Source organism: Neophocaena asiaeorientalis, unplaced genomic scaffold (genome assembly GCF_003031525.2).
Source record: "Neophocaena asiaeorientalis asiaeorientalis breed wild unplaced genomic scaffold, Neophocaena_asiaeorientalis_V1.1 scaffold242, whole genome shotgun sequence".
NCBI classification, from domain to species: Eukaryota; Metazoa; Chordata; class Mammalia; order Artiodactyla; family Phocoenidae; genus Neophocaena; species Neophocaena asiaeorientalis.
Window position 1 is genome coordinate 5,385,842 of NW_020172451.1, and position 13,714 is coordinate 5,399,555.

At 60.4% G+C, this 13,714-nt stretch overlaps 1 protein-coding gene across 1 annotated transcript in view; it reads left to right on the forward strand.

The window, feature by feature from the left end:
• SULT4A1 (sulfotransferase family 4A member 1) overlaps window positions 1-13,714 on the forward strand; it is a 30,905-nt gene that overhangs the window by 11,528 nt on the left and 5,663 nt on the right. The window contains exons 2-5 of the mRNA XM_024737629.1: window positions 6,711-6,841; window positions 8,118-8,198; window positions 9,364-9,490; window positions 13,529-13,623. Of these exons, the coding sequence (XP_024593397.1) occupies window positions 6,711-6,841; window positions 8,118-8,198; window positions 9,364-9,490; window positions 13,529-13,623 (434 nt within the window). The remainder of the gene's footprint in view (window positions 1-6,710; window positions 6,842-8,117; window positions 8,199-9,363; window positions 9,491-13,528; window positions 13,624-13,714) is intronic.

Consider the following 13,714-nt stretch of genomic DNA (forward strand, 5'->3'; position numbering starts at 1 on the left):
GGCTGCCTTGGCAGCTCCGTGGGTGGCAGCTTCATGTGCGCAGCTGTTGCTGTTTCTGAGGGAGCTGGACTGACCCAGGCTGTGACACCTTGACGTCCGGTGCCTGCAGAGTGCCCGTAGGGCAGACTTGAGCACGCCTGCTCATCGCCGCTTCCTCTTCAAACCTCACTATGTGACGCTCCAGGAGTAGGAAGCTCTGAGGCCCTCCTCCCAGGGAGAAGGAGAGGTGGAGACTGTTTGGAAGCTCAGATGTGGTGGCTCAGTGTTAGCTGACTTAGCGGGTAGAGAACCTAATGCCAGCAGAGGGCAGCGCAGCCAGCATGTGAACCCCTTCGCTGCAGGGCCCCGGGAATCATGCCCCTCAGGGTGGCCGCTGTGATACGCGGAGGCTGAGAGCAGGCAGCTGTTACAAAGACGGGTTTCTTTGGGGGAAGTTGATCCAGAGAAGCTGTGGGCTTGGGGATGCCATGCAGAGCTACAGGCTGGGGTACAGTGCTCAATTGGAAATGGGGGTCGAATGAAAGCTACATGCTTGAAAGGGAGGTTCCCAGCGCCCTCCCCTCCTTGGCTTCTGGGATGCCTGTGGTCCCCCAGGACAGAGAGTGGAGGCATCTTCTCTGGAGAAACTGACCCCAAAAAAAAGACTTACAAATACTTGCGTGTGGGCATCTCCCATCTCAGCTCTGAGGGCACCCAGGCTGGGCTGTGTTTACAGACACATGAAGCCCTGCAGTCAACAAGTCTTGTCCTGGACAAGCCTGGACGCAGGTGGCTGCGTACAGTGGCTCGTTCTTAACCTGTGGATGGACTCAAGGTCTTCAGATCTTAACGTCTCCAACGTGAAGGACAGAGGCCTGCAAAAACCGAACAAAACAAAAAGCAGCAAAAGGAGCTTGGCGGACTCAAAGACAATGTACAGAGCAGAAGAAAACCTGAAAAACAAAACACCACCTGCACTCCTCTGTTTTTTTTTATTTTAAATTCTGCTTCTAGTTGCAAATCCCTAGTATGTAGGACTATGATTTTTTTAAAAAATTAATTAATTTGGTGCGTTGGGTCTTGGTTGCTGCACGGGAGCTTTCTCTAGTTGTAGTGAGCGGGGGCTACCCTTCATTGCGGTGCGCGGGCTTCTCATTGCGGTGGCTTCTCTTGTTGTGGAGCGTGGGCTCTAGGCGTGTGAGTTTCAGTAGTTGTGGCACACGGGCTCAGTAGTTGTGGCTCATGGACTTAGTTGCTCCATGGCATGTGGGATCTTTCCAGACCAGGGATCGAACCCGTGTCCCCTGCATTGGCAGGTGGATTCTTAACCACTGCGCCACCAGGGAAGCCCTGCCACCTGCACTCCTAACTCTGTAATGTCGTCAGAGAGTGAAGACAGGTATTGTAGTTGAAATTTTAAGAACTCAGTTGTGAGGTTTGGGTGGTCAAGCAGAGGAAATATCCCAGGAAGTAGAGCAAAAATTTTTACAAATTGATGACAAATGGGAGCAAAAAGAGAAGAAAAAGTGGAAGATTTCAGAGTTGCAGAAGGAGAGAACAGGGAGAATGGGAGAGAGAAAGTTACTGAAACCAGGATTTCCAGAACTCCAGGAGGGAGTTAAAGACTCCCCCCGTGTCTGAATGTGCCCCCAGGCACTGTGATTGAGTGAGAGACCCTGCTGAAGCACCTGGCTGTGAAATTTCAAACCTGAGATACAGAGAAGATTGCAAAGCTTCCCGAAGAATGGCCACGTTCAAAGGACTAGGAACGGAGGACCTCAGAGTTCTCGACGCAGCATTGGCAGCTGGACGACGGGAACAGTGCGTTCAGGGTTCTGAGGGGACGTGGTCCCCAGCCTGAAATTCCATACCCAGCCCAACTGCCGGTCCCGAGCGAGGTAGAAACAGGCGCTTGTAGTCACATACCGTCCCACACAGTTGTCACGGTCAGCAGGCAGCTCGGGGTGGACTCTGCCACCGTGTGCACGGGCACCAGCGAGGGGCACACAGGTCAAGGACGCAGTCCATCCAGCCCGAGGGAGATTGCAGGAAGACAGTCGTGGGGCGCTGAGGGGCAGGGGCACCACCCCAAGAGATAAATGGGATTAGAGCACACCTCCTGCATTTGGCCGTACGGAGAGGGTTTGCCACAGAGCTGGAGAAGGAATTATTAATAGGTCCATAGACACTAAGCAAGCAGGCGAAGGAAACACAAAATCTTGTGCAAAAAGGCAGTGTAGTCACTACATGGTGTACTTTGAATTAGACTGAAAATTGTCCCGGGACCGTGTCGGGGCAGGGAAGCCTGCAGGAGGGAACGTGGCTGGGTCGTCGTCTTGCTCAGTCAGAAATCAGTAGCCCATGAAAACACGCAGATCGTGAAACAATGATGCAAGCACGTCAGAAACCTGAGGGTAAGAGAAGAATCAGCAAGGGTTTGCTCTGGACGTGGGAGTGGGGTGGGGAGGGGACCTGGATTTCCTGTCCTGAGTCTTTTGACTTTTAAACTAGGTACATGTGTGACTTTGGTAAATAATCAAAGTGAAAATAAAAGAATTCCAGGACTTTCCTGGTGACCAGTGGTTAAGAGTCCGCCTCCCAATGCAGGGGACACGGGTTTGAGCCCTGGTCCGGGAAGATCCCACATGCCGTGGAGCAACTAAGCCTGTGCACCACAACTACTGAGCCCACATGCCACAACTACTGAGCCTGCGCCCTAGAGCTTGTGTTCCGCAACAAGAGAAGCCACCGCAATGAGAAGCCCGCGCACCGCAACGAAGACCCAACACAGCTGAAAATAAATAATAATAATAATAAAAAGAATGTCAAAGGGTTCCAGCCCCAGGATCCTGGTGGTCGGGGGCTCAGTTCTGACTGGTTCTGACCCTAGAGTGCTGGCGCCCCCGTCCCCAGAGTTCTGGTGGGAATTTTGATGGGCTCCACCCCAGCCTTGTGGCAGGTCGGACTGGACTCTGGATCCCGGGGGAGTTCCGCCCGGAACCCCAGTGGTTTCCTACGGGTCTTGGCCTCAGAGGTCTGGTGTCAGAGTCACTGCCGACGCTGAGGTGCCACCTGGGAGTGATTTCGCTGCTGTCGGCAGAAGCAGGTCCGTGAAGGATTGCATCACGTCTGTTGAGTTGAAAACGAGCTGTTGGAAAGCGTGTGGCTTGTGTTACTCCCTGCCAGGCGGTCCCACCCACCCGGCAGCCCTGTGTGTTCCCAGGTTGAAAGCCTGGCTGTGCCCCGCCTCAGCTCGGACTTGCTGGGCGGCGGGCTGGCCTCCCGGGCGCCTCTCCCTGGGGGCTTCGGACGCAGGGGGATGGTGGGGTGGGGGCTGAGGCCCCGCTTCGCCCGCACCTGCGGGAGGGGAGGCCCCCCAGCGTCCTGCCGCAGCAACGCGACAGCCTCGCACAGTACCCTCCACCCGTCCCCCCTCCCCTGGGGGTGCTGGGGAGGCCGCGTAGGGAGGTGGGGATGTGGGCTCCCCTTCCGGGGTAGCGCTCCCCTTTCCAGCTCTGTGACCTTGCACTGGAACCTGATCTCTGAGCTTCCTTGTTCGTGCGGGGGTGCTTGTGAACCCTCCCTCTGCCGTGTGCAGCCTCACAGGTAGGGCGCCTCCTGTGGGCTCTAACGAGGCTGGTCTTCCGATGCAGATGTTTAATGGAGGTGTGGATGGAGCCTGTGGAACTGGCATGTCGATATTGATGTAAGACATACTAACGGGGTGTGTCTGGGTCATTACCTGCAGGGGCTGCAGGGGCGGGCGTCCTGAAGACCTCCCTGGGAGAGGCCTGTTATGGTGGAAACTCTTCGCACAGTCGTATTTCTAAGCGCACGGACCCGCCCAGTGCAGCTGCCCTGAGCTGCCGGGTGGACGGGCCTCACCAGCAGGAGCCTCATCTGTAAATGGGGGTGGTGGTCCCCACCTCTTAGGTTGGTGTGAGGGTCCTGTGGTTGATGGACAGAAGTTCTTTCTGATTGAAGAGCCGCCACAACACTTTCTTCCTTCAGGGCCTTTGCTGCAAAGCTGTCTCCTCGAGGAGTCTTCCTTGATCGACATATCCCGTTGAACAAACCCAGGGTTTGTTCGTGCATTCAGAAAAGGTGAACTGAGCCTGGCCATGTGCTGGCTGTCCCGGCAAAGAGCCAGACAAAACCGCTCGTGCCCTGTGGAGGGCGGTGGGGTGGGAGCGCGCAGAGGACCGTGCAGGCCGTTCCCGGACTGTCGCTGCAGTGGGGAACGGGGCAGGGCGAAGGGTGCTCGTCATGTGGCTGGTCAGGGGAGCGCTCACACCTGAAGGACCTGAGGGAGTGAGGAAAGGGCTCCGGGCACGGGACCAACCAGGAGGCCGGTAGGAGCTCGGGAAAGGGAGAGAGGCAGGTAGAGAGGCGCCGGGCATGGGGCATGGAGTGTGGCCGGCAGGCCTGCAGGCCAGGTTGAAGACCTTGCTCTACTCCTCGGAGGGTCCTCGGAGGTGTGGGGTCCTAAGAGGGACGGGGTGCCCTCGGTAGTCCCTGTTGGGATGGTCGGGTGGTCCTGGCTGCTTTTGTTGGACTGAAAGGAGGGTGAGCAGGGCAGAGGGCTGCGGGGCCTCCAGCAGCGCCCCCGATGGAAGGGTCGGCTCCGCGCTCACCTTGATGGTAGGTGGGCGAGGCGGGCTTTCGGGGGGCAGGAGGCAGGGGCACCTGGTCCGGCGGGGAGCTGGGCGGCAGGTTCCACGTGGGTCGGTGCGTGCGGGGGTCAGCGTGGAGCTGGCCTTCGGGGTGGGGCTGCTCGAGGCCCCGGGGGAGTGTGTGCAGCTGGGAGACGAAGGGGCAGCACTTGCAGGGGGCGGGGGGAGATGAGGAATCAGCAGCAGAGACCGGTTCCCCCGAAGCGAAGGGACCAGGGTGGTTGGGGAGGAGGACCTGGCCCGTGTGTCTCTCCTGGGGGGTCAGATGGGGTGATGACCGGGCAGGCCCTGGCTGGCCGCGGTCTCGGAGTGGAGCTGAAAGCCTGGACGGAGTGGGGCCGCGCAAGGGCTGGGGGAGCATAGAGAGCTGCCTTTCTCCCCAGGCTCCCTTCCTGCCACCCCGGGTGCTGCTGGGGCTCTGCCCTTGTGGGATCGGCCCGCTGCGTGTCCCGACCCAGGCCCCTGCTTTTCCTTCCTGCACAGATGCTGAGATGTTGGGTTTGCCTGCCGTGTCCTGTGTGCTGGGCCCCGGGGGTGTTGGCGGGGAGACGGCGCTGTCGCCCCTGGAGTGCGGCCTTGCAGTCGGTGTGGTAATTGGGAGCGTCGTAAGCAGTTCGCGCTGGGTGAGGATGAGTGATGGGGGATGTGGGGGTCCGGGAAGGCCCGCTTGCTGGAGGAGACGACTTGAAGCCGCTGTGCACGGGCTGCAGGGTGAGGGCCAGCAGGGAGCCTCCGGGGGAGGGGAACCCGCACCCCAGGGGGCTGGTGCAGAGTACAGGTGAAGGGACCACTGGGCTCCAGTGTATGGACACTGGGAAGCTGCAGAAGGGTCTAGGCTGGGAGCCATCCACCCTGAATCTGAAATTCGCTGTTCATAAGGCACAGAAGGGCTGTCCTCGAGTCTGGATGGGGGACCTGTCCAAGCTGCGTTGCTGGGACAGCCCGTGGGGTGGTCTGAGAGGAAGGAGTTGGCGGGCAGGGCTGCAGCTGCGGCCCCACGAGCGGGGGAGGCGCCCTCAACACACACCAGCGCACCTGTTCCCCGGAGGACCTCTCTCCGTCTTTGAGGGTCTGGGGTGTCACTGGGCTGAGTTGTCCCATCTCCATGCTGGCTGGGCCCCCTCCGTCTTTCTCGGGGAGCAGGTTCTGCTGACCACAGCGCTGGGCAGACAGGTGGTGTTTCCTTTGAATTGAATTATACCTTGTGTGTGCATACTTCCATGTAACTGCCACCAGACCAAGGTAAAGAGCCATCCCGGCACCCCAGAAGCTCCTTCATGTCCTCTTTGAGTCGATAAGCTTCCCCCGGGGAAGCACTGCCCTCACCTCTGTCGCCGCAGCCTACTGCCCCATTCCGGAACGCACAGGAGTGGGGGCATGCAGAATCACACAGCAGACGCCCTTTGCTGTCTGGCTTCCACTGCTGCCTAGTGTCCCGTTGTCTGAGTGTCCTGGCTTATTCATTCATTCTGCTGCTGACCGATGTTTCCAAGGTTTGCTCTTCTGAGTAACACTGCAGGGTCGTTCCGGTATGTGTCTGTCGGTGTTGTCGTGTACATTTCTCCGGTCACAGGGCATAGCTGTGTTTCACTTTAGCAGGTACCAGTAGACATAGTTTTCATTGTAAATCATTATTGGCTGGCGAGTCATTCCCCTGGACCTTCATCACTCCTGGGTAAAGGAAAATTCAGCTTCTGGAAACCCAGGACTGAGAATCGTCCGTTCATGACAGTCCTCGAGCCCTGGGGAGGCAGGTACTGTGTGTCCTGTTCACTCCTCACAACAGCCTTGAGAAATCTCCTGCCTGCGTTTAGTGCCAAGAAAACAGGAGCTCAGAAAACCTGGCTCACCCGCGGTCACCCCGAGAGGTGGCATTCGGGCCAAGGTCTCACGCCTAGGCCGGTGTTCTTCCACTAGACTCGAGGCACTCCTGGGACGCTGCACGCCCCCCAGCTCTGCGGCCCTTCAGCCCTTTTTCTGGGTGGCAGGCGCTGACCCAAGAGGGGCTGGACCTTGGGCTTCCTCTGGGCGCCCCTCACTGGGCTTCTCTCCCTCCAGGCACCAGCTTGCTGCAGGAGGTGGTCTATTTGGTGAGCCAGGGGGCCGACCCTGATGAGATCGGCTTGATGAACATCGACGAGCAGCTCCCGGTCCTGGAGTACCCGCAGCCGGGCCTGGACATCATCAAGGTGGGCTCTGGGCGGGTGGCAGCAGCCCACACGACCCACTTGGGGCCTTTCCACGGTTGCACCCTGAGTGACGGGAGCTCTTGAGGGGTTCCTGGGGGCCTCGTGGGCGGAGGGAGAGCAGTGAGCTCCCGGGACCCCCAGGTAGCTGGTGCGGGTGGGGGAAGACCGATGGGCCTGAGCCGGTGGCAGTGACCCTGGAACTGAACCAGTGGGTGACGTGGGTGGCTTGGAGGGGGAAAGGAGGCAGATGCCAGGAGTAGGGGAGATGGGGGGGGAGTGTAGGGGTGAGGGGCCTCCCGCTGTGGCTCATCCCATCTGTTGAGGGGGCTGGGTGGGGTGTGTTTGCATCGAACATTTGGTGTCAAGAGTGAAAAAAACATATTCCCAAGTCCCATCCTTTCTACCCCTCAGACAGATCTGGAGTTTTTTCTCTCCATCCTCCCCCCTGCCACCTCTTCATTCAGGCCTCATTTCCTGCGTGGCCCACCTGTCCCTTCTCCCGCTAGACGAGCAGCCTGAAATAAGCTCTGAGAATGCCCCCCACCGCTGGGTCGTTGTCCCGCATAAGCCGGTCTCTGCACCCCAGCCTCCAGCGTTGGCCCACCTGCGTCTAGCCCCTCCCGCCCCCGTGCCCGCCGCGGTGCTGCAGCCCGTGTTGACCCACCGCTGAGCCTTCCAGTAGAGCTGCGTGGGCCCCCGCCGCGGGCTGCCCTGATCTTGGCTTTGGGGTCCTGCCGAGGACTGAACTGACCGTGACGTCACAGCCCTCACAGAGCTGAGATCCCAGTGAGGGAGCCCCCAGGACAGGAAAACCGAGAGTCCTAGTGGTTGAAGGGTGACCACCCCAGACGGGAGCAAAGTGGGACGGGACCGGGCCTCTCGGGGAGTGGGGGGCACGTCTGAGTCACGGCCTGGGAGCGGAGCGCTGGCCGAGGGAGGGACCGGTCCGGTCCAGGAGCTGCAGGAGTTCTGTGCTGAGGCTGACTGCGGGGCCCCCTCTCCGCGACCGCTCCGGGCTGCCATCGCGGCCCACGTCCTCTGAGCAGACCCCTGCTGGTACACTGTGACTCAGGCCACAGGGGCCGAGGACGGGGACCGCGTCGGCCCGTGTCTGCCCCCAGGGCCCAGCCTGGGCAGGGCTGGGGGGTCCTGTCTCAGGTGAGAAGGTTGTTCGGGGTGCAGTGGTGCTGGTCCTGACTCGTCTGTGGCCCCGTCCGCCTGGGCCCCAGAGAAAGGGCGCGTGTCCTCTGAGCGCCTCCCCTCTGCCCTGCTGCAGGAGCTGACGTCCCCCCGCCTCATCAAAAGCCACCTCCCTTACCGCTTCCTGCCCTCAGACCTCCACAGCGGCGACTCCAAGGTAACTCCGCGCCCCGCCGCTCCCCGCTGCTCCCGGAACCAGAGGCCCACGTGCCAGTCCAAACGGTGGTCTGTCACAGGCCCAAGTTCCCAGACGACCTCGGTGTGCTAAGAGCGCTGGAGAGGCTGTCCTGGACCTCACGTCTCTAGCATTTGATCCATGCCTCTCACTTTCGCGTTTCCTCACAGCTGAACTTGACCAGCCAGAGCCCAGCCTCTGCCCATTGAAGGCCTGAGGACTCATGGCTGCTTTCACCGTCTCTGATTTTTTTCCTTTTTGCTCAACTGCGTTAGACGTATGAGGCCTATAATTCTCATCACCAGGGTCAGGCCTGTAAGCTTTCTGTCTTCCGCTGATTTTAAAGTAGCGCTAGAGACACCCAGTGTTCACAGGAGCACTGCTTACAATAGCCAAGACACGGAAGCAGCCTGAGTATTCGTCAGCGGATGAGTGGGTAGAGAAGTGTGGGTCATGTATACAACGGAATACTACTCAGCCATGAGAAGGAGCAAAATTTTGCCATCTGCAGCGACATGGATGGACTTGGAGGGCGTTACGCTAAGTCAGACAGAGACAGACAGACACTGTTTGACACCACTTTTATGTGGAATCTAAAACAAATACAACAAACTAGTGAGTATAATAAAAAAAGCAGCAGACCCACAGATACAGAGAACAAACCAGTGGTTACCGGTGGGGAGAGGGGAGCGGGGAGGGGCAGGATAGGGGTAGGGCATTAAGAAATACAAACTATCACGTATAAAATAAGCTACAAGTATATATTGTACAACATGGGGAGTATAGCCAATATTTTATAATAACCGTAAATGGAATGAATATAACCTTTAAAAGTCGTGAATCACTATATCGTACGCCTGTAACTTATATAATATTGTACAGGATTAAAAAAAAAGGAGCGCGAGAGCACAGAAATATACTAAAACACTCAAGTAGCTGTCCTAGCTGGTGCTATCGCGTGGACAGGAGTGCATCTCTGCTGAGACAGAATGATAGAGAAAAAGCGTTTGGCCTTGGTGCACGAGGGGCTGACTTTGCTGTTGGAAACGGGGTCAAAAGAGTGGGTTGTAGGTCAGTGGAAGCTGCACAGGGCGGCCTGCCTGACCTCGTCCGTCCCTCTGTCCCCCCCCGCCACTCCCTCTTGCAGGTCATATACATGGCCCGGAACCCCAAGGACCTGGTGGTGTCCTATTACCAGTTCCACCGCTCCCTGCGGACCATGAGCTACCGAGGCACGTTCCAGGAGTTCTGCCGGAGGTTCATGAACGACAAGTGTAAGTGTCTGCGTGATGTTACAGCGGGGGTGCTCACTGCTCGCTGAGCACCCGCGTGTCCTTCGCGGTGCCCCCAGTTCTACAGTAACCGCGGGCTTGGCCTGCTTTCCCGCTGGCGGGCAGAGGAGCTGGGGCTGAGGGCTGTCAGGAAGCTTGTCCGAGGTCGAGCTAGTGCCAGACAGAGTGGGTGTCCAACGCTGAAGCCCTTCTCTCTCGCCACATCCTTGGGGTTCTGAGAAGTTTCCCGATTAGAAGCATCCCTCTTCCTGCCTAGATTCCGAGCAGTGAAAACAGTGGCCCAGATACCACTGTTACCGGTGCCTGAGGCCAGAGTGGAGGCTGTGGCTTCATGTGAGAGCCCTGTGGGCCTTTAGCTGGACTTGCGGGTCAGGCTTGGCCCCCAGCCCCAGGCCCGTGTGACAGGCGGGGTGCACTTTGGGGGAGGGGGAAGGCAGTGCTCTGGGCAGGACGCCTGTTCCCAGGGGAGAGGGGCGAGCTGGGGCCGAGCGAGCCAGGGCCCTTCCACGTCTCCCCTCCCCAGGGCGGAGTGGGCCAGGCAGTGGGCCAGGGAGGGAGCCGTCCCCTTGGCAGTGGGGCTGGCAGCTCCTCACTACGGTTCTGTTCCCCGCAGCCCCCAGGTGGCTCCCCCATCGCCAACCCTGGCTTCTCTGGGCACCTTCTGTTTAGAGTTTGCGCCCAGGAGGGTTTTGAAGTGGGTCTTACGTACCTGTTGATTAAACCTGCACCCAGACTCCTCTGCACCCGAGGAGTGTAAAGATGCGCTTCCTGCTTTATTTCCCAGCTCAAGTAACCCTCAGCCTCGCTGTCCATTTGTTGTCCAACCCAGTCAGGGGTTCTGCGGTGAGGTCATGGGACAGGGGTGGGATAGGGTGCATAATGGCGGTCCAGGAGTACAGCGCCCCAAATTTAAATGGGTGGCCCGACTGGAGCTGCCTCCCGAGCCTGGCTGAAGACCAGGTCCTCCTTGGTGCGCCGCCCGCACCGCCTGGAGGCCCTCTCTTCCCTGCCCTTGAGTCTTTGCTTCAGCTAGGAGGGCGGGGGGCCTGGGTGGGAGGGGACGGGCGTCGGTGGCCCCAGCGGCTGTACCCTAAGGCCCCTGGCACCTGCTGAAGGCCTCTGTCCAGCCTCCCTTCCCCCCAGCCCACCCACTGCCTGGCTCAGGCCCCTCGGGGTCTGCCAGGCATTTGGAGCAAGCCACTCCTGTGGTTCCCAAAGCCGTATTTCTGAGTCCCACTTTGCATCCCTGCCTTTATAGAAGCAGTCACCTGCATGGGGACAACACTGTCATAGATAGCAGTGTCCCTCAAGTGCAGACTGCCCTGCGGTGCAGGGCTGAAAGCTTCCTGCTCGGGCCAGAGCCGTTACAAGTTGCCTAGTACAGGCCTCTCCGCGCTGTGAAGGTCACAGCACTGCCCGGCACTGAAGTTCAAGGCTGCACACGCTGGCTGTGGTCCCGCCAAAGCCTCTGCACCCGTGTACTGAGCCTCCCCAGTCCTGTTCACTCTCTGTGCTCCCGCCCGATTCCGGCTCTCGAGGAGGCTTGCCTTCTCTGTCCGAGGTTCTGAAGAACTTGAAGAATGAAGTGCGGAAGGGGCAGTGAAATGTTGCTGTTCGCTAACAGAGCGAGGACACGCTGCCCGAGCCCTGTGTTGGGGGTCATGACCTGCGCACTGCAGGGCTGGGGGGCCCTGGAGCCATGTGCCTAGGGGACAGGAGCAGGGTGGAGGAGTCCCTGTGTGTGACCACTGTCCTGTCACCCCTGTCCTGTCCTGTCACCCCTGTCCCCGTGCGAGCGACCCTGTCCTCACGTCCTCGCGGTCCCCGAGTCACCCCCCGTCCAGCCTCCCCCGTCCCCGTCCCCAGCAGCCCTGGCCGTCTGTCTGCGAGTGTTCTCTGGGAAGGAGTGGCGTTTTCTTACCTCCATGTCCACGCCCAGTGGACTGCTCGGCCCCGGGGCGCGGCTCACCTGGTCTGCGTGCCAGCTGTGGGCCCAGACTTGGGAGACTCCGCTCGGGGCCCCGAGGTCATCAGCCTGTCTGTGAGCTGCGCAGGTCCCTTCCTTCTCTGGACTCGCCCTTGTCCTGTAAAGCGGGAAGGCCGGCCTGGCTGTTACATCCTGCCCTGTGCGTGCACGGAGCGGGGATGTGCCAGGCCTGGAGTCCAGGACCCCGCAGGTAGAACTCTACCATGGGAGCACCGAGGCCCAGAGAGGGCCAGGATTCGCCCAGCAAGGCCTTTGGCTGAAGCCTGCCCTGTGTTGGTTCATTTCCGCCCCCTTACCCCTCCCCTTCCAGAGCTCCCCCCGCTTCGTTCCGCATGAAGTGCTGGAGGGGCGCCTAGTTGGCCCGAAGAGGGCCTTCTGCTGTGATCTGGTCCCCAGGGCCCGCCCCTCAGCGACCCCTGACCTGCGCCTCCATCCCTCAGGACCTCTCGTGGGGCTGCGGGGCCCAGGCTGCTGCTGTGCTGCCACCTGCTGGCGGGATGGCAGGCTGCCGTTGTCGGGTCGCGCTGCCTGGGACCCAGGCGTTGGGTCACCCCTGTTTTCCCAGCCTTGGTCACGCGTGTAGGTGTAAGAGGTTGTCAGCACTTTGAGGTGTGCCTGTGCAGGGGCGGGAGCGGCCCTGCCACCCAGGGGCCTCAGCGCTACAAGTAGGACCCTCGCCGGCGCCTTGCCCGTCCCACCCCGTGGAACCTTCCACCAGAGAGGAGGACGCACAGGCACTGCCCCTGCAGGCCCTCCTGTACGCGGGGCTCTCCGCACCGCGGCAGCCCTGGGGGTGCGGCAGAAAGGCTCAGGGCCCGCCGGGTCTCACGGCCAGCGAGGAGATGAGGGGCCGGCTGCCTCTGTCCCGAGCCCTTGTCCTTCGCCCTCCGCCCTCTGTCTGACCTTGCCAGCTGCTTCTGACCCACTCCGCGGGCCCCCGCGGCCACTTCTTACGTCTTTAAGGCCCATTTGCAGGCCTTGCCTCTGTGCGCCGTTTCCCCTGCTGCCTCTTCCCCTCCGCTGCCTGTCCAGCCCTCACTGATCCTTCGAGGCCTGCCCGTGTCCGCGGGGCCTCCCTCCCAGTGCCGGTCACTCCGTGTCGCCGTGCCAGTCTCCTTGGGGCTTTGCCGCCAGGCCGGGAGCTCCACTGCAGGGCCCAGTGCTTGCGAACTGGACGGGCGCTCGGGCGAGTGAGGACGCAGGCAGCAGGGCCACCACCCCTGACTGGCCCGTTATCCAGCCGGACCTGCTTCCCGATGCCCAGCAGGCCCAGGGGCCCCCACGTTCTTCAGCCGAGACCCTCCTCTGATTAATGTGGAAGCCCCCTCGGGAGATGTCCTCACAGCGATGGGCACACCATTGTGAATCGGCAGTGAGAATCAATCGTTTTTATGAAAAACGTTGTGAAGCAGCCCGGCCACACTGATCTGTCTCTGCCTGTGTGACCTCAGCCCCACACCAAGGCCCTAAGGAGCGTGGGAGATGCAAGGGCTGGGGCGTGGGTGTGACCTGTCATCCCGTCCGGCCCAACCTCATGTGCCAGGACGGGGCCCGCTGCCCGCCTTCATCCCCGCGCCTTCCTGGTTCTGCCTGGTTCCAGGATTCTGGCTGTGATGCGTTTGCCTGGCAAGCCCCATTCGCAGCTCTGTCTAGAGCCTCCCGCACCCCATCCTAGCCCCGACAGCAAAACTCACGGGTCCTGTGTCCCACTTCCTCTGGGTGTCATTCTCTTCCTGGTCACCCCTTGTTAGAGGAACTCATGGGTGCCAGGTACCGTCCGTACCCCCGGAGAACAGAGACTTCCACGGAAGGGTTGGGGCTTCTAGGCATCCGGGAGGCAGGGGCCGAGCTTGGGCAGGAGGCCAGGGGACGTGGCTCATCTGGGGGGCTGCTGGAGGAGCCCAGGGCTTCCTGAAACATAGCTTACTGGGCAGAGGAGGGGAGCCTTCTGGCAGGGAAGGCGGGGAGCAAGGCCGCCTCTCACATGCCCGCTCCCTCCCTGTGACTGGTCACCTGTCCCCTTGTCTCCACAGTGGGCTACGGCTCCTGGTTTGAGCACGTGCAGGAGTTCTGGGAGCACCGTATGGACTCGAATGTGCTTTTCCTCAAGTACGAAGACATGCACCGGGTGAGTGCTGTAGCGGTGGTGCCACGGGGGTGAGCGCCACGGGAGGCAGCTGCCGGCCCCGCCCTCAGTCTCACAGCCACCGCCCCAGTGC